The sequence below is a fragment of the Amphiura filiformis genome, chromosome 7, assembly GCF_039555335.1.
Source record: "Amphiura filiformis chromosome 7, Afil_fr2py, whole genome shotgun sequence".
NCBI lineage: Eukaryota > Metazoa > Echinodermata > Ophiuroidea > Amphilepidida > Amphiuridae > Amphiura > Amphiura filiformis.
In genome coordinates this window covers 54,406,286-54,427,308 of record NC_092634.1, presented here as the reverse complement: position 1 = coordinate 54,427,308, position 21,023 = coordinate 54,406,286, and the positions used below count along the sequence as shown (strand labels likewise).

Below are 21,023 nucleotides of genomic sequence, written 5' to 3'. Positions count from 1 at the left end.
TTCATAACTTTGTCACCAAGCATTCAAGAGACCTGGGGATTCAGCATCAGTAATTTGATTTACTGAGCAAGTTAGTAATGGTAGTAACTCAATTTTCAAAATTTCTGACTTTGGCTTGAAAGAATCAGAATGGGGCACATATAGTCTCCCAGCATTAAAATATGGGGATTGGGAATTGGAGAGTATAAGCTGAATATGCATTTTCAACTATTGTGCAAAGATTATGCGGATGTATAACATACTATTAAGCGGTGTAGATTCTCACCTAGATCCAGACAGCTAGATGTTTTCATCAAATAAGTCAGGGATAATATTGCCGAAAGGGCTTTTAATCTGAGCATGATCTTAATCCCCTCCTCTCTCAATGACAGGTACTACCCTTACCACTATGCACCTTACATGTCAGATCTGAGGGATTTCAGTTCCATGAAACTTGAGTTTGACAGAGGGGAGCCATTCTTGCCATTCCAGCAGCTATTAGGTGTGCTACCAGCAGCTAGTAGAGTGTGCTTGCCAGATACATATCAGGTAGGCCTATGCATTTTAAGATTTAAGTGTCATTGATTTGAAAACCAGACAGCTGTGATTTCAGTGTTATTTTGAAATATATGTTACCTATAGATTCAAGATGGCTGCCATTTTAATATGCCAATTTTGTAAATCCTGAAAGTCATTGTGAATGTAACCGAAGTATGTCACGCTGATACGCATATCGTTTATAATCGTTACTGCGCATTAACGTGGGCAGTGGCAATATATGCATTCATGTTCGCTACAATTACAACAGGATTCTGATATATACAGAAAAGGTCTTTTGTTACTAGTACTACCATTCCAGTTGTTTTATTATGTAGGATGTATACAAAGTCCTTAGATTATTAATACACAGATTGGAATTTTTCATGCCTGTGCCCTCTAAGCGTACTCGAATTCAGCTGACGCCGGTACAGCGTACAGACCTGGCAACATCGCTTATCTTACGCGCAAAGTTTCTTTTGTGTACGCTCGCGCTGCTTGCACTATTTTTGAGTTTGCTCACACGGTACCTGACTTAGCGTCGATCCCCTGAGGCAACATGCCATGTTTCCGCAGTATGACAAAGTCAATGTGATGGGCAGGGACAGGCGATTTGCGCGAAACTTTTTTTCCGCGCAATTCCGGGCAATTGGCTATTTTTTTTCCTATGGGCAGGGATACATGATTTGCACTGAAAAAAAGTTCCGCGCAATTCCGCGCAATTTGCTATTTTTTTCCGCGCAAATCACCTGTCCCTGGTGATTGGCTATGATGCATAACTTTGTGTTTACAGGTGATGGATCAATAATCAATTTGTATCTATTTTCAGTCTCTAATGATCATGGACACATCACCTATTATTGACTACTATCCAGTAGACTTTCAACAAGATCTGAATGGCAAACAGCAAGCTTGGGAAGCTGTGGTACTCATTCCATTCATAGATGAGGTAAGTGCCTTCAGTTGTTTTGAGGGCATTATGAAAAATCTTAACATTTTGTGTTTAGAAAGTTCTGAGAAATATTCTGAGGGGCCCCTGAAAGATATTCTGAGCTCCAACCAAACTGTTTAGATAGCTGACTAGCAACTTGCCGCTAGTGACCAATTACAAGTGCAGAATCATGCGATTAATACTGTAGTTGCTCACACGTAGACTGTTTGTTTGCTTAGGATATGATTACGCATAAGTCATTATAGCGTGTACATGTAGATCATACCATGTCACACATCGAGGTCTTTATTAGGTTCTTAGTAAATATGATGGATAGGAACAGGCACGAGTTATTGCACTTCTCTTTTCAAATCTGACTGCCAGTTGTATGTACAGATGTTTGTTGCTTTATGTGCTTGGAGCAAATATTTCTTTTATTTTTAATTTACAGAAACGTCTTCTTGCTGCCATGGCACCAAAAGATGTGTATCTGACAGATGAAGAGAGGGGACGGAATAAACACAGTCCTCATTTGATGTACACGTATGATGAGAATCTGACTTTCAATTATCCGTCCTCATGTTCGGGACACTTCCCTGACATATCTGCATGTCATGCAAGGTGAGATACACCAATATTGTAGAGGAAGGCTTTTTGAATTCTGGTTGAATTCCTTTGTTAGTGAGGGATTATTTACCCTTTGCACAGATTTCCCATCTTGCTACAAAAATTAAGTTCTCTCCACAAATGCATGCACCAAAAAGTGCATATGAAATGTGTACATACACACTATGCAGGTGGAGTCTTGTTTTGAGATTACTGTGAGGGTTTATAGCCACAAGTCTTGGGACATATGAATAGGGTATCAAAACCTATCACAATTTACTTTGATTATATGAGGGTATCATCATTATATTAGATTATATTTTCCTGGATAGGGGATCAAAAATACACCTTTCTCTCTGTCTATATCTCAAAAAAGGTGGGAATTGTGTTCCATTTCATATGGTCTTTGGTTCCTGAAGAGAGCAATTTCAATTTTAATAGTCTCCCACAACAGTATTTTGTGGGCTTATTATGTTATGCGTAAATGGTTGGTCAGCAGTCTGGTTGAGTGGAAGCAAAATCTGAAAATCGTTAATACACTATGCAGCTTACACACAATAACCAATTAACTGTGAACTTTGTAGGGTGAAAGAGTATGATTACCTCTTGTACTGTATAGTTTAATTAATTACGTTATTTGCTTATTCTTTATTACACATCTTTTTTCTAGTTGAGTGTTATTGTTATCATTTATGTGTTTCTTTTTTATAGGTGTACAGAGATTCCTAAAATGGCATTTCAGCATGACCCCACCAGACTACAGCGAGGTCTACGTAAAGGGGTCAAAATGGGTGTATACTTCCCTGGTTTTCCTACACTACATCATCTGGAATATACTGTGAGTAGTAGGCATAGTGATTGTACTACAATCAGGCAAAAAAATATTGGCATACTTTGACTGGCTCTAGGTGAATCTCTGCCCCCCCCCCCCCCCCCCCACCCAATACAATGTTGAACAAATCCATGTCAACAGGTCCACAAGACCCTTAGACATTGAATGATGGGGATGTGATACATGGCAGAGTCTGTACTTCAAATACATGACAGACTGTCCCTCACCTCCATTCTATTACATACATACATTTGAATTGTTTTAAGCAAGTTTGCCAACTATTATTTTTGCTGATTGTAGCTGTGCCATTTTGAGTATTGAGTTGACTCAATTTCAAAATAAGCAGATAGTAATCATTTTATTTTGGTCAAAGTAATCATGTTATTTTATATGCCGTAGCAGTGGTGTAGCATCATAGGGGTGGAGGTGGCACGTGGGCCCAATCTAAGTGGAATTATTTGAAAAATCCCACTGAAAATTGAAAAATGACCAATGCCCCCTCAATCAAGCTTGATGCCCCTCAATTGAATGACTCATACTGTGCCATAGCAATATTTGTCAAAATTATGTTAATGACAGAGACAATTTTTGTCAATGTGTATATTCTGAAAACAAATTATCAAGATTTCTGTAAGACAAAAGCAAGGTGGAGGTTAAACATGTCCATGTAGTTTCTCAGCATTGTGTTATTATTAATCCACAGAGTGAATTAAGCAAGCAAGAAGTGAAAGTGTTCCAGCAGCACAGCCGTGGCGAGAACATGATAATAACTATCACCCCAACAAATTCAGTAAGTATAAGTAAATTAGGTAATTCTTGGCCAAGCTCAAACACTCGGAATGCTTGTGGCAGAAGAGACACACGCCTTACACTGCGTACACGCTCAGTACGCTACATTGACGCAACAGGTATGCTCGAGCTTGGCAAAGAATTAGCTAATTTACCTATAGTAGTTCTAGTTGTCCTGTGACCTGATAGATCTAAGGGGCATGATGAGGCATGGTAAACAAATTCCAAAGTTTGACGAAATTGCGCAATTAGTTTGAGTGACATACAACTCATTTTGATTGATTTCAACACAAATAATATAAAAAATTTCATGTGTATCAAGTTATGTTAAATCAGTGTAGGCAAGTATAATTATTGTACATTCACATGACAATTCACTTTATTAATGAAACTAAATATGCAAGTGATGATGGGCATAATTTAAACATAGCTAAATACCAAAAAGAGCGAAACCAGGAATCCATAATCATATTGTTCTACAGGCTGTATTTCTGTTACCATGAATTTCATTATTTTGCACGGAAAATGACCAGTTTGAGTTTATAACGTAGTAAATTATGAGTGTCCCTTTTTGCACGGAAAATGACCAGTTTGAGTTTATAACGTAATAAATTATGAGTGTCCCTTTAAATTATTGTAAACAACCGGGGCACTAATTAAGTGGAATATGGTAAGCCGATAAAAATCCTGTTCTACGGGTCCGACTGACCCAGAATTTGCATTTTGGAGAATTGTTTTTTTAATTTTGATTTTAATTTGGCTCCAAAATTTATTAATTTTGGCTGAACCTTTTTAGAAAATATGTTTGCAAAAATTATTTCAAGATTTTGGTGAAATTTTAGGGTAATTTTAGGCTCCAGAAAAAACCAAACAAAAAAAACCCGCCCGACCGACCAACCCAATTTGAAAGGTCCGCCCGCCCAAAACACAGGGTTTTTTTTGCAGCCTAATGGGAATGTTCCAAGTTACAGCAATATAATAAACATGTAGTTGTTATTTTCCAAACAATTAAAACCTCAAACATGTTGCGTTTCTTCAACAGGATAACAGTGAACTTGACTTGATTGCCAATAATCTGCTTGGTAAGAGTATCTATGCTGAATGGCCTCACCTCAAAGAAGTCAGAGTTATTGCAGTAGCATCTCCTAATGAACAACACAGGTCAGTACTGATGGCATAAACATGGGCTGTGTCAACATAATGTTGACACATCAGACTGGTCGATATGCGATACCGATATATTGACATTAAAACAAAATACTGCAATCCACATTTAAAGGCCCATTCAGTGATTTGCTCATCTGGACTATCGTAAAAATCATCAAAATTTTATACCTTTGTCATTGTCATAGATGTGCCAACATACTGACAGTAAATTAGCTACATGTATTTGAATGGGACTTCAACTTTGTCAATACTGCTGTTTTCTTCATTTTTTGCCAAATTTTTTATTTAAAAAAATACCAAATGACAATTTGAATGACTTATCCTTCACTTTTAAGCAATTTATAAACAATTTTATTTTTATCACTGAATGGGTCTGAAAGAGCTGGGCTGGAGTGTTTGCTTACTGTTTACCATGTTAAGGGCAGAGTAATGGGAGAGAACATGGACCTTTTCGAGCTTCATTATTTCTGAATTGTATGTCCAAAGTATATAAAACTATACATTTTTGGAAAGGAAATGAGTCAAGGAATCCCATGGTGACGTCAGATTTGTTCACAAATCTCAAGTTTTTGAAAAAATCACAAAAATTCACTTTTTTACCCCAATTTTTTTGTGACAACTTAGAAAAAAATCCGTTCGGAGTAAAAAAAATTCAGTTAGCTTTTCATGAAGAAGAGACATGAACTTGGGGAAGGTTTTTTATTTTTTGAAATTCGTCTCTTTTTTGAAATATTGAAAAAAACATGTGAAAAAAGCCATTTTGTCACTCTATTAAGCTAAAAATTGCACATAATGGTGTATATTTTTGTTTAAAACAAATATTTTGAAAAAATGAAAAAACCTTCCCTAGACTTTGATGAACTCTAAAGGATAGTGCAAAAAGTTTACCCTTTGCTTGCATATTTTTCGAGTTATCTTGTCAAAAGTGAACTCTGAGAACTCGATGTTTTAGTAAAAAAATGTCAAAATTATGCACAAAAGCGTCCTTAAATTTTAAAAGCGGTAAGACTTTCACACTTGTAAAAGCTGTATATGGTGCATGGTCTAAATATGCATCTTTTTGCACCAATGAATCTATAATATCTGCTTTCAGTGCGCCAAAATTCAAAATAATTAAAAATCTAAGTGGCATTTTGACTGCAAATTTTTGTTTTGTTTACACCACATTTGCTGGCGTTAACAACATACCGAATCGCCTTGACTGCGTTTGACATATACGCGCAGACTTGCGCTGGCGTCCTTGACGCGAATCGCTGCGCGTAATCACAATATTTCGCAGTCGCGCATTTCTGACTCATTATTTCCGCCAATTTACTAAGCTGTCTTGAGCCATGTGACTTTTTAGAGTTGAAAAGAGTGAAATAAATCAAGCAAAAATACGAATAAATATTAGCAAGTTGTATTTTATCAGTTTCAAGTCAAAGAATACATCTTAGTGTTGATAAATATCAAGAAATCTTAAATTCGGTCGTGGATGAATGTGTCTTCCATTACTCTGGCCTTAAAATGATGTTTTGTTTCAGGTATGAGCTAGTTGAGAGTGTACAGAAAGGGCCTTCAGAACAAATGTCCTTCAGGCGAGTTCCCATGACGGAGGATGACAAAATACAGTGGATAAGAGATTGCAAAAGTATCTCAGAAACGTAAGTTACTAGATTTTGAACAATCTTTTTAAAAGAGCATATATTTTGATGCATGTGTATTAATTTATTTCCTGATTATTTCGTTATGCTGTACTGCAGTGTCATGTGTCTGAAGATTGAATTTCTTATTTTGAACCTGCTTGTTTACAGGTACCTCAAAAGGAAAGGTGTGAAAATAGGCAGAACTGAAGTATTGGTGTATGCTTGTCCATTGATGGGAAGAAGGTTAGTGTGCCATCTAGTATGCAATTCACACAAAATGAAACCTCCTTACAGGAGATCGTTTCAGAGGAACGTAACTTGAGTACTTTGTACTAAAAGACTTGTTCCAGTTATAAAATGTTGAAGATGGGATAGTGTGACAGATGAAATTTCAATATTTCATGAAGCCTACCTACTAAAGTTCATTTCAAGTGTGGTAGTGACATAAATGCTTTTTTGCAGTTGCGACACAAGCACATTCAGCCTGAATTGTCAAAAACTGGCTGAAAAGAACAAAAAGTAGGTAATTTTACCAAAAGGCCCCCAGGGTTGATGCCCATGCACGAGCATAAACCACCCTTGTATGTGTGTGCGTACGCCAAAGAGCTTTTAAATAGAAATAGAGTCGCAATAGATTATATAATCTTTTGTTCGTTTGATGCCAATTAGAAGTTGCGACAGGCTATTCATAAAAGTGGTACCATTGTTTCGAATAAAGGGGTTCCGCCATTAAATTGGTCACTGATCCGGCATCATAATTAACGCTCTACACAACAGGCGAGTATCAATAAGTGACCACACTACAGTCATGTGTAAGGGCAGTCATGTGTAAAGTGGTACCATTGTACTCGTGTATCCCAAATGTGTGCCTGTGTGGGTCTGAAGACTATAAGGAGGCTTTAGCTGTCGATGCAATCATCTTTACCACCCACCTGACGATAGGCGTTTCATTTAAATAAATTGAATGCTCTTGGTGATCGATTACACATTAGAATGTATGAAGGCTGCCATGTCCAGTCCATATATCTATATTACACTATAATGGTAATCGCTATACGTATACATGTAAGTATAAGTATAGGCCTATAAAGGTTGTTTTTAAGAAAATTCCATTTAATTTTATTTTAAGAAGGAGAATGGTATAGAAATAGTGGCGTACCCAAAGAGAGGAGGGGGTTGGGGAGGGGCAGATTCACCTCTGTGAGAAGTCTTGGGAGGGAGGAGGGAGGAAGAGGGAGGAGGGATATGGAGAATGAGAGAGGGCTGGAGGAAGGGAGAAATAAAAAGATATAATAAAGACAAGTAGATAAATAGAAATATATGGAAAATGATGGGAATGAGAGAGGGAGGGTGAGAGGGGACAATGAGAGCGAGGGAGTGATAAAGTGTAGGCCTAGGAAAGAATAAGTACAGAGAAGGGAAAAGAAAGGAATGATGAATACATTTAATAATAATTATTAGGCCTATATAATAACTAAACAGATAACAGCACTGGGCAGCCATTCGACGATGTCAATGCCTTTATTCGTTACGTAATTAAAACGCCCAGTCAGATTTATTTCACACCTACCAAACACAACTCACCCAATTTAGCAAACTGGACGTTGAATGTACACTCTCATGAATATTGATTGGCAACATTTTCCAATATGTCAGCGCTCTAATCGGAAACAATAGAACAATAGACCCTGCAGAGCGTTGGCGTACGCTCTGTGAGATTCACTTTCCGTATGTGATCCTGTAGTGCGACCAGCGAAATTGCATGATTGAATATTTTATGGGATCTACCCGGTATACAGCAAAAGGACTGTGAGGTAAAAAGTGGCTGGACTGTTAATTTGCCCCTGATCAAAGTGCTTTTAGCAACAAAACATGTGAATGATATTTTAGAAAAGGAATTTGATTACCATCTTACATGCTGATTTGTATATGAATGTAGAAGTGGTTGAACATGCTAATCAGTTTAATTTGTTTCAATAGAGTACTGCAACAGAATGACCACTTACAGCACTTCTATTTTTGTTTGTAAATGTAAACAAAGGTTGTAAACCTCCAAAGCTCAAAGTTTTGTTAATTGTAGAAAGTGAAGTTGAAAACATAAGCAAGATGTTGCATATGTGCTAGACATTCTTCTTTTGTATGTTACAGGTATACCTGTGGACATAACAGTGTGATTACATTAGAGAAACAATGGAGTTCCAATCCTGTTACTTATGCCCATCACATGACAGTCAAGGTAAGGTTCAATAATTATCACTGTTCCGATATTTAATTCTGACACCGGTATACTCTCCTGGCGTTGTGTCAATGTATGTGCATACTGCGCAGAAGCTCCTATCTTTAATAGTAACTGGCTGCTTAGTAGCAACATTGCGTATCATGATTGGTTTAATTTTTTCGAGTTGTTCGTAGTTTTCGTCATCATACGCTTGTGGGACGCACTTGTTGCTTTCAAATGTACATGTTCTATCGGAGGATTAAATATAGGAGCAGTTGTTTCTAACTGATTGGGAGTAGATGTATCATTTATGGGCTCATTAACTCCACACTAGCTTTGGAAATAGTCAGGGTTTGATTCTGTCTATTTTTCCCACAAATCTAAAATTGCCTGGAATCTAATACATGGTGACCAAAAGATTTCAAAACCATGTCAAAGTGGTGGCAGATAACTTTCAAGCGACATAATCATTTATTATCGTACGCTATGAAATAGAGTAAAGATTATAAGAACGCTTCCGTCTGAAGATCCGTCCTTTAGTCAGTCAGTCCGTCCTTCCTTCATTGTAAAAAATTATTTCTCAATAATTGTGTTTGTAGTCGCTATTATTTATAAACAGGAATAAATGTAATAGAGTTGGTATCATCGTGTGACGTTTTTGTTAAAGTTTGTTCAACAGAAAAATTATATCGGATTATGTTTTACTTTTGATGTTATGTTTGTTAATTGGTTTTAATGGGTAAAGTTTCTTTTAGTAGAGAGAAACTGTAAAACTATACCATTGATTTAGAAACACTGTATATAATTGTTCCTGATTTTTCAATTGAGTACACACTCTGTTATTAGCACCTTATGTTATGTCTTTGACTAATATACTGTGAGTAAATAAAATGAGAGCTATAAAATACAATCAATTAGGCCATTCAAATATGTTGGGGAAATTGTAATATATAATACACCTACCCATCATGCAGTGGGAGTTTTAATGATATTTTGCCAAATGCAATCACCACCTACACTCAGAAGGACACTTAAATCAATTTGCATTGTGGGATATGATGCCATCAATCCCATGTCTAGCCACTAATCTACACTCATAAAACTAATATCATTAGATTAAATGGCCATTAAAATTGATAAAAATCTAGATTTTTGGGTTGCCTTCAATTCGAAATTGTCACAGTTGATGAACATAGAATGTTATACATGCAATGGCAAATTGGGGGGGGGGGGCAAGGGGTATCATTTTTTCAATCAATTTAGTATCCTTTGTGTCATTATCATTATACAATAAAATACAATACAATGGGAGCTTAAAAATACAATACAATGGGAGCTTTGATGTGAGATGCTGAAATCCGAGGGGGGAGAGGGCACTCCCACTGTGAAGGTGACGCGTATGTGTAGGGCTGTTAAGACCCCCTTTTTCACCATCGCTGTCACCAAAAGACCCCATTACCAGTACATGCTGTGTAAACCAAAGACCCCATATATTTCCTTTAGATCTATCACCCAAAGACTTTGAAATGACAAAGCCATTTGAAGTCATTTAGAACTATAAATTCAATTTTTGAGGCTTCTTTAGGCTCTCACACAAAGACACCATTAAAAAGTCATTCTCACCCAATGCCCCCCCCCCCTTATAATTTAGATCCAAACGGATCTACTCTCTCAACCAATGACCCCATATTCTGTACATTTTGGTCTCCCCGAATGCCAAAAACCTTGCTCTCACACAACGTTATAGGCCATACATGCAATGTTAAATTGCAATGTTAAATTGGGGGGGCAAAGGGGGTATCATTTTTGCAATCAATTTAGTATCCTTTATATTAATGGCATTTTGTCGTTATCATTATAGAATAAAAATTCCTTTAAAAAAACAAAAAAAACAGTAACAATCCTGTTGACCCTGGCTGGAGAAAATTATAAACGACTGCAAATTAGTCTATGAGTAAATTGTAGGTCAATGAATTATGCAAACCACACAAAATAACGTTGCACAAGCCAGTGATCTCCTTGCAATACAAACCGCACAAAATAGCGTACGATACGTTAGGCGGTCTACTTGTTAGTGAATGGAAACAGCATCCAAAACTTTGAGTGCTTTTTCAATCAATCTTGTCTTGGCTTGTTACTAACTGTCTTTGCTGGGCCATAAACCAGCAGTACTACATGCAACTAGGGTACTTGGAAGTTTATGTAAATGAATGGACAGAATCCAACCAAGAAATCACCTGTATTTGTGTACATGAAACTATACAAGGATCAAATGAAGAGCTTTGTTTCAAAACCCCTTACATCTACTTGAGCAATTTTGAGAACACATCAAAAAATCATCAAAAAAATCACTGATATAAGGGGTTTTCAACAAAAGCAGTTTTTGGCGGGATGTTGCAAACCTCCATATATCAGTAATTTTTTTGATGATTTTTTGATGTTTTCTCAAAATTGCTCAAGTGAATGTAAGGGGTTTTGCAACAAAGCTCTTCAGATGGTAAAATCAAGTTATTTCTTTGTTACTTTACAGGACATAGCTGTGCATGATTCTACCTTCAAGCAGTTCAAGACATTAGAAGAGATCTTTCCTAAAGACTGTGAATGCTTCATGCTTGGCACACCAAACTATGGATGCGAAGGGAAGGTCATTGAGGTAGAGGATGGTCGTGTAAGAGTGCTCTTCACCATACCGTATGAGCCGACCTTTGACCATATCAAGAAAAAGATGGATGTAAGTGGTAGAATCAGTATTGAATAAGAATTGGGTGAATTATAAGTTAATTGCTGTTGGCAAGAATTATTGGTAGAAGTCAAATAGATAGTTAATAAAATAAATATGTATGCTGTTACGCTTTGTCACTAAGTCAGCAAGACTGACCCAATGCTAACATCAATCCATGGCATTACTTGTTGTGAGTCTGAAGTCTTACAAAAGTGTCACAAAATGTAGACCAGTTTAACATCAAAATTTTACAATATCAAATTTGAGTTTGTCTTATTACGAGCACTGATATGATATGATTCAATACTTGTATTGGAAGCATTATAAAGAATCACGCACATGGAGAAATTATACAAAGTTTAAAAAAGTTCAAATACATCAAAAGTTGAATTTTCAAATGAGAAGAAATGGTTTTTGAGAAGGTTAAACTCCTGGGTGTTATGATCCAAAACAATTTATGTTGGGATGAACAAGTTGATTCCATGTATGCGAAGGCCAATCGTAAACTCTTCATACTCCGCAAACTGAAGGAAGCATCTCTCTCACCTGAGGAGTTGTTATTGGTGTACAAGGGGTACATCCGCCCTGTTTTAGAGTATGCCGCCCCACTTTGGCATTCTGGTCTTACTCATAATCACGTGGCCCAGCTTGAGAAAATTTAGAGACGTGTTTGCAAATACATCCTTGGTAGAAAGTATACTACCTATGCAGATTCCTTAGCTACCCTTGAACTTCATTTGTTGTCTGAGAGGAGACAAAACATCTGCAAGGAATTTCCCCTGAAAGCAAGCATGACTGTGAGGTTCTCACCCTGGTTTCCACCTAGTAAGTATCAATCCCACATGACTCTCAGAAGACAACCAAAATTTGACTCTTTTAGATGTAGGATTTCAGAATAGTCCCCTACCATTTCTCACCAACATCCTAAAAGCAATGTAGTTTTTTTTTTCTTGCCAGTCATTTTTCGATATTGTTCCAAATCCAGTCAAGTGCAATTCTAATGTGTTCTTATTTATTTTCATGTTTTAAAGGTTTGAGTGTTTTAATTATAATATATATATTTTTCATAATGCTATTTTTAATGTAAATGTCATGCAAGTCAGCCGTTGGCTGCTATGTGATTTGTTAATAAATATACAATACTACAATGGTTGTAGAAAAAAATGCAAAGTCAGTTTTCTAAGAGTATCAAGCATGCTTGGATTCTTTGATATGATTCTTTCTCCATCTCTCTCTGCAATATTATTCTATTAATATTTTTTCAATTTTCCCCCCAGCAATATGAGACTCAATACTTCCCTGGCTACCAGTTAGCAAAGAGATTAGGTGTGTCATCCCTTCTGGTATCACGTATCACAGGAACAGTCTTTATGGAAAGAGGCAACAAAGAAGAGTAAGTTATATATTTATAGATGTGCAGTTCGCGGTAAGTTGCTTTCGCTCTTGCCGATTTCATTGCTCTGTTTATCGCTTGAAAAGAACCCGGTCATGCCAGAGTCACAAGATACTATGTGGGTTGCTCAATAAATGGGGTGCCGGTATTTCATAATGGGATTCAATTAGCCAATAAGGACCTTACTAACATATTTATGCAGTACACTCGTCACATGTTACGTCTGGCAGTGCTCCACAAACAATACAGACTTTGTACAAATACTGTAAACACACTCAATAACAGTGGACGCACACATGGATATTGTGAAATCGCCGATCACATGTTCGAAAGTATGGGTACTGTATAGTATTTTCAGCATTGATGGAACAGTTTGGTTGAGAAAAATGGTGGGACATTTCAGAGGGGGGTGTTAATTGCAGAGAATATGGTATGTTATTGTAGTGTTTTGCAGTGTTTTATAATATCATAATACATAGAATAACTAGTTTGTATTTTGATGTGAGAGCCTTGCATGTTATTTGTCCCCTCTATATCTAGCTGCAAGTCTCCCCCTAAAGTCACAAAGGTTGCCAAGGGTAAAGAGGAGTAAGTATATCCTGTTCTTTTTCAAGTAAATGATTCCAGTTTTCATCAAGTTCTACTCACTGCATGATTTGTTTTTAAGGAAGTATTTATTCTATTTGTCTGTGTTAATAATAAGAATGTATTGTTGATTAAATTATGATATGTGACACAATCAAGGGAAATAAGTTTATGTTGCTACTGTTGAGATTGAGTTGGCTAAAAGGTTCTGAAGAGTTCAAGATCCATTCAGTTTGCATTAAAAATGTTGCATTTTTGAAGGACAAATAACTCATGTAAAAAGGACCGATTACTGAATAGGGTGCAACTCTACTAATCTCATTACAAGACTCTGTAAACATAGACTGAACTCAAGTCTAGCAAGTTGTACTCAGTTCGGTAATTGTACCAAAAAACTTTTGACATTAGACTTGTTTCCCCTGAATATCAACAGCAACATGCTTTCCATATACATCTGGGCAGTACCCAGCTGGTGTATTGATCAAAACCAATCACTAAGAGATGAAATTAATACAAAATCGTTGTTAAAAAATGTTAGGTTTTTGTTAATTGAATCACTATCTGAAACAAAAGGCTGCAAGGCCAGTCATTTCTTTCAATATCTTAGATGATACTGTAAAATGATTGAAATATGCTTCCTACCCCTGCTTTGGGTATTGAAGTGCAGGTCAGTCTAGAGAATTGAAGGTCTCTAATTCTATCTACCCAATCACAAAATCTACAAGCAAGGAAAACAATGCTTGAAAGTTTATTCCCTGTCTTAATGATTTCGCTTCAGTTTCTTACATAACAATTTCTAAAAATCCTGTTCTTTATATCCAACCAATTTCTTCACAGATTTACTGCTGTCTCCAGTTGCAACTTTTACTAATAACTTGTATAATAACTTGTTGACCAGTTGGTCGAATACCATGCATGCAAACATTTAATGATCATTTTAATTCAACAATTTTCTTTCAGCAAAATGATATTTATAAAGCAGAGACATATAATATTTCACTAACAGTTATATTTATAAACACACGTTACCATTCCATTTCCTTCCATTTCTAAACCCAGTTACAAGGATTAATTAACTAGGAGGTAGATGCAGATGTCATGTGGTCACCGTAGATCCAGAGAACTTTGGACTCAATTGCTTACATGGACTGAATCTGTGACCTGTGTACTACTCTACTCTGCATCCACCTCTTGGCTATATGTAATATATGATATGATCTGATCCAGTCACACCAATGTCACCAATAATGAAAAGGAGAAATAAGGAGCAAAAACATAAATATATGTACATATAAAAAGTTCATAACTTACTTGTCATGTAACCTCTGCCGTGTCAAAGAAGATAGGGTCAAATATTTTGAGTAGTGGACCTGCAAACCTTTTATGGCATGATGGAGGTTATTAAAAACAAAATTTCTTATCTTTTATTCTCATTCTTGTTCATTTTGATATTATCTTAATCATTAAATACTATTTTTTCCGAAAGGAAATTAGTTAGGAGGATTTCCCTGTCATACTTAGCACAAATTTCTAAACAAATTTGTGATGGATTCATTCATTCATTTAAGATGACAGTGTCATCTTAAATTAATGAATCCATCACAAATTTGTTTAGAAATTTGTGCAGGGTTCTTTTACATACGCATATTACGCATTTTGCATATGATTCGTTATCACGCTGTGATGACATGATGCACTATACACGGTATATCCCAGTACCGGTATCCCAGTGGCGTAGCGTGGGTCATCTGATTGGGGGCACCGACCATGATTGAGGGGCACCGGGCCTGATTGGGGGGCACAACCCATTTTTTGGCAATTTTCCTATGGGATTTTCTAAATTTTGCAATCGATTGCCCCTATGATGCTACGCCACTGCGGTATCCTCTAATTCTCTGTAATAGATTCCAGGAAAGTTCCAGAAAACAAACAAATTTAGCAGGTGCATGCTAAACCACACCCATATTTATTCATATTCAACTGTTTTCTTCACCAGACATTTGCTTAAGTAAATGCAGTAACAATTTGATTACTATTACTAAACTTCCATATAAACATCTTGTTGACCAGTTGGTCAAATAACATGCATGAAAACATTTTATGTAACATCACACAAAAATATTTACAATTAACTGACATGTTATTATAGAATGTAATTTATTTACTGTGTTGTTGTTGTTGTTGTTGTTGTTGTTGTTGTTGTTGTTGTTGTTGTCAGCATCATCATAATTGTTATTGTCATTGTTACCATGGTTTGTTTTTATCATTTTTGGTCTCATTTGGTGTGATTGTCAAATGCAGCAGACAATCTAATCTACGTCCAATTCTTGTCAAAATGTAATACACATTTCACTTATAATTCAGTTATGACTTGACTACAGTCTGGAAATGGCTGTGGAATTTTGCAACCAGCCCTGCTCATGCTATCATCATACTGTCCTATTTCTTCAGGCAAACCCTCAGATTGATTAGAAATTAACAATGAAAAGTTGAGTCCAAATTCTTTAAGGGATCTAGAATGAGCGTTTATGGCGTTTCGACAGTATTTTTTGTGGGACATGAGAGCACCTCAGACATATCGAATTGCATTCTGAATACGAAGCATATCTTTCTGATATCAAATAATTTTCATTTTTGAAATTCACGATATAATACAAATTTTATGACAAATTATTAAAATTTGATATTTTTCAAATTTTTGATATATAACAGTCCTCGAAATAAATTTTATAAATCTAATGATATATTCTTAAATTGTATGTAGCTGGGAGGAAAAGCCGACAATCAATTGAAAATTTTGAAGATATGGACTTTTTTCCCAAAAAGACCTAATTTTTTTGGGTGTTTTTGGGAAAAAAATCCATATCTTCAATACGAAAGGTCAAAATTTTCAATTGATCGTCAGCTTTTCATCCCACCTACATACACTTTAAGTATAAATCATCAGATTTATAAAGTTTACTTCAAGTACTGTTAAATATCAAAAATATCAATTTTAATGATTTGCCATAAAATGTGTATTACATTGCTAATTTCAAAAATCAAAATTATTTGATATCAGAAGGACATTCTTCGTATTCAACATGCAATTCGATATGTCTGATGTGCTCTAATGTCCCACAATAAATACTGTGCAAACGTTCATACCCCATCCCTTAAGGCTATATTGCCATGTGTAGTGTTACCTAGTGCACATATTTATAGTCAAACAAAGGAAAAATTTCAATTTTTTTTATATTGATTTGAAAACTCTTTAACTGCTCATATCTTTTGAACTGGTTGTCCAATTTCTATGGGGTTTTCTGCAAAATGTAGCTTTGCAAATACTTCTTGCAATCCTATAACAAACTGAAAATTGAATATGCCCGCCTTCAGACTGATTTTGCTTGATCACACCACATATGGAAAGGAAAATGGTAATACAAAGAAATGAAAAAAAGGTATAGGATTTTCGCTTCTCGCAGGTGCATGCAACTTACTGTTTCCAGAACATTGTTTATCAGCGGTGATTACAATGTATATCTAGAAGTGTATGCAACAAATTTTGTGAAACAATTAATATCCATGATTTACCATAACAGCAAGATCACACAAAGTAAGTTGTTGTGTTAAAAAGTGACATTGCATTGAACTAAAAAAAATGGAAATCAAGATGCACAAGCTGTGTGTAAACGAGGAAGACAGTGATTCAGGGGTGCACTTTTATTGACTCAAAATTAATTCTCACAAACTAGGTGTGAAATCTAGTAACTTACTGCATGTGGAATACGCATGATTTGAGGAGATTTTGATTCCCGCAAACCAAGTTTCGGAGAATTTGTCGAATTCTTGTCTAATTTGCAGCCCAGATTAGTCTAGATTTGGGATTCTAACATAAGTGTCTTGCTCTCTTGTTTTTGCCCTCAGTTCCATCTATGCAGCTAAAGTGGGGAATCGCATACCAATTGGTCTCAATCTGAAATTTAACAAGGCAAACCAAGAGATCCCAGGCTATACCAAGAAAGCTGACAATGGGTGGCTATATTCTAACAAGCTGGAGGATACATTGAGGGAGTATATGCAAAAGTAAGGAAATACTTCAAATTGAAAATATTTGAAAAAAATTTTAAAAAGGAATTTTGAAAAGGATTTTGTTTGCAGATGAGAACAGCTCATCAGATTAGCTGAATGAGTTACTGGTTAAAATTTCACCTCAGGTTTATGAAAATTCTGGTATTTTTCTAAATTATTTAATTTACAAATGCAATTTACAGCTGTAGTCTTTTTAAAAACAAATATAAAGTGTATGCAATAAACCACCCAGAAACAGTTGAAATGGCAGCCATGTTGGAGGAAAGTTCTAACTTAGGATGACAGAGGGACAGGTATCTAGATCGATTCCACAACAATTCATACCTATCACCTGTTTTATTGACAGAATTTTATTTAAATGAGGATGACTCTGTCATGAGTGACGTCGTATTGAATACCCTCTATAGGGGCGAAATATGAAACTAAATGATTGTGATACAAACCAGGTTTTATGACAAAGTTGCTGTCTTAATTGTCAAATGGACCAAGACTTAACTTCCTAACTTCTTCAACTGTATTAAATGTATTTTCTTCCATTTTCACCAGGTTTCCAGATTTGTTTGAATTCTTGAGTCGGCATGTGAAGGAGGAAACCTACTATGAAGCAGACGTATTTGTTGATGATCCTCAGAGGATAAAAGATCTTCAAGACTGGCTCAAAGCCTTGGATTGTAGCAAGGTTGGAAAGGTGCAGTGTGGACAGAAGAATATGAGTGAGACAGCAGTGAAGCTGATTGAGGAAGACCTTGTTGCAATGGCGGTAAGCATTGATAAGACTATTAAATGGATTGACCAGATTTTTTGTTTACACTAGGTGCATCTTGTTCCAAATGAATTAATGTCTTGGGTCCATATGCACAAAACAAGTTGGACAGGTCTGATGTTAGACCTGGGCTAACTATGGAGGTTAGACTTATGGAGGGATCATTTTTCTCTTTTCTTTTCGTCCTTTACTCCTAGCAAAGTCCAAAAGATAAACTGCAGCCATCTAATATTAATCTACATGTATTTACTCTACATGATCTACAATAATATAGACTAAGGTATGACTAATCTCCATATAGATAGACCAGGTCTATGTTGTGCGTACATACCTTAGCGTTTTGTTTGAGTCAGGATAGAAATTGGGGCCCAGCATTATCGTTGTGGATGTCTTTGCTCCCCAAAATTGCAGATACAGAAAGGTACAGACATCAAATTAGGAAAGAAATGCTGCTGACAAAATGTTACTGCATCTGTCACATGGGACAAAAACAATGGATTTAATATTTTGGCTTATATGGTTGGTGTGTTGGGTTTAGGCAACAATATAACAATTAATTAATGAAATCACAAATGCCCTCCCTTTTAACATACTATAGAAATAACATTGAATTATAATACTTAAAAAATTTTTAACATTCTTTTTTACAGGAAGGCAAAAAGAAAAGTGTCAGGAAAATGAAGATGTTCATCCGTCCACATCTTTTATATAGGGTAAGTATTTAATGGCCTGTGTAGGTTACCTGACATGCCAATGAAAGTGACCTAAAGTCAGATTGGTCAGAAGCCATAAATAAAATAAATAAACATGTTTGTAGGTGCAATTATTATTTTGAGAATGGTGCATACTTATGGAATATAGCGCAGCTCATGGGTAGTGTACCTTATTGATTGCATTTAGGACCTACTCCCGATATGTAGGGCCCATCACATTTTGTCAGCATTAATCCATGCATGTTTTAGTGATTGCGAGTCTCTAAAATGTGTCAGTTTGAAATCTTGCAAATTGGGTTCGGGTCCTTTTTTCTATTTAAATGATGCACCAAATGTCTTCAATTGGACTTTAATTTTGCAAAATTTTCCCTCTCAGGGGTGAACATCCCCCTCAGACACCTCCATGCGTAGTGGATAAACAAGTGACCATTTTCGCTTCTGCTTTCCACATTTGCCAATTTAGGCCCTATTTTTAACACAATTTATAAGCCTAATATGGAAAATGTGACAAAGGAAGGCTTCATGGACCGTCATTTCACAATTTTCGGCTTTTCAACTTAAATTTTACACAGTATTAGTGCCAAAATGGTCCACCAAATCGCTTCAATTAGGTCTTCATTTTGCCAAATTTTCCAAGTTCTGAGGGGGGAACATCACCCTGCGTAGTTGATAAACAAATGGCCACTTGGAATAAATTCGTGCTAAGCGCGCAAAAATGTGCACTTTTGGGGCTAAAATGACCAAATATGAGGTTAATTTGGTCAGAAACCCACATACAGGCGTCAACATTGAGGGGGATGATTGTATGGACCATCCCCCTGGCAAAATATGCACCCCCCGGATCTACGCCCATGGCTCCAAAAACAAACATATTGTTAAAAATGTCTTTCAAAAATAATATTATAAAAATACCCCTTGGACAATGTTTTTGACTCCTTCAGAGGAAAAATTCACAATTGAAAGGGTCAAAAAAATTTGAAAATACCCCTTCAGCAAAATGCTTAAAGAAAACCCTGGTACACAGAGCATTAACATTCACTTTACTGTGGTCAGGTACCAGCAAACTTACAACAATTTATTCCACTGCTACTGAGACATCAGAATCAGTTCGCTTCTACAAGGGTGTGCAAGTAGCTCCTATCAGCACATAGATTGTAATTATCCCCTAACAGCTCCCCATTACAATTGGTGGAGTGAGGCAATTGAGGTAAAGCACCTTGCCCAAGTGCCCAACACATTGGCACTGCAGTTATTCAAAGCCATGTCATGTATCCAATGTTCTCATACAGACAAGATTTTTGTCAATTATTAGGAGCTTTAGTGTCTGATATAAAAATAAGTAAAATTCAAGTTGATGGGAACATTTTTTTTAGTGGTGGCATCACCAGACCTACTTTCCCAATCATGATTTCAGCCCCTGGTTAATGTTTTTTTTTGTCTTCATTTTGCAGCCTTTAGATCACCTAGGCAACTTAATCCCGGATCCAGAGGCAGATTACCAGTTATTTGACCGTGTCGTCAATGTAAGAGATGGTTACACAGTGCCGCTGGGAATGAAAGGAATTGTCATTGGTGTACAGCAGAGTAAGTTCACTACTATTCAATTCAGTTCAATTCAATTCAATTCAATTCATTGAATGTCACATAGTTGTCGTAGTTGTACAGCAGAGTAAATTGACTACAATTCAGTTCAATTAAATTCAGTCAATGTCACACAGACTGTACACAGTGCCCCTGGGAATTTATGTACAGCAGTGTAAGGTGACTACAATTGAGTTCAGCACAGCTTAAAGTTTTATTGAAGTTGAGTACAATTAAGTTCAGTTCAATTCAATGCAAATTAATGTCACAGACGGTTTACACAGTACCACTGGGAATGAAAGAATGACAGACATTCTAGAACACATATGAAGCAAATTACACAATACACATTATTATTATGAAATGTGCAATTAGTGAATTTTTCAAATTAATCAGTAGGGTGTTAAAAAAATGTTTGTTTGCCGTAATCTCACCAACCTTAAAAAACCTGCCGACCCACTATGTAATGTTGTAAACACAGAAGCAAAAAGATTTTTTTTATTGTGTACGT

The 21,023-nt window shown here is 36.2% G+C and overlaps 1 protein-coding gene across 1 annotated transcript in view; it reads left to right on the top strand.

The window, feature by feature from the left end:
- LOC140157344 (5'-3' exoribonuclease 1-like) overlaps window positions 1–21,023 on the top strand; it is a 59,959-nt gene that overhangs the window by 26,393 nt on the left and 12,543 nt on the right. The window contains exons 14-28 of the mRNA XM_072180505.1: window positions 372–528; window positions 1,346–1,465; window positions 1,899–2,068; window positions 2,765–2,891; window positions 3,589–3,675; window positions 4,717–4,835; window positions 6,365–6,484; window positions 6,635–6,709; window positions 8,615–8,702; window positions 11,215–11,415; window positions 12,684–12,799; window positions 17,291–17,449; window positions 18,002–18,215; window positions 18,869–18,931; window positions 20,383–20,515. Coding sequence (XP_072036606.1) covers window positions 372–528; window positions 1,346–1,465; window positions 1,899–2,068; window positions 2,765–2,891; window positions 3,589–3,675; window positions 4,717–4,835; window positions 6,365–6,484; window positions 6,635–6,709; window positions 8,615–8,702; window positions 11,215–11,415; window positions 12,684–12,799; window positions 17,291–17,449; window positions 18,002–18,215; window positions 18,869–18,931; window positions 20,383–20,515 — 1,949 coding nt within the window. The remainder of the gene's footprint in view (window positions 1–371; window positions 529–1,345; window positions 1,466–1,898; window positions 2,069–2,764; window positions 2,892–3,588; window positions 3,676–4,716; window positions 4,836–6,364; window positions 6,485–6,634; window positions 6,710–8,614; window positions 8,703–11,214; window positions 11,416–12,683; window positions 12,800–17,290; window positions 17,450–18,001; window positions 18,216–18,868; window positions 18,932–20,382; window positions 20,516–21,023) is intronic.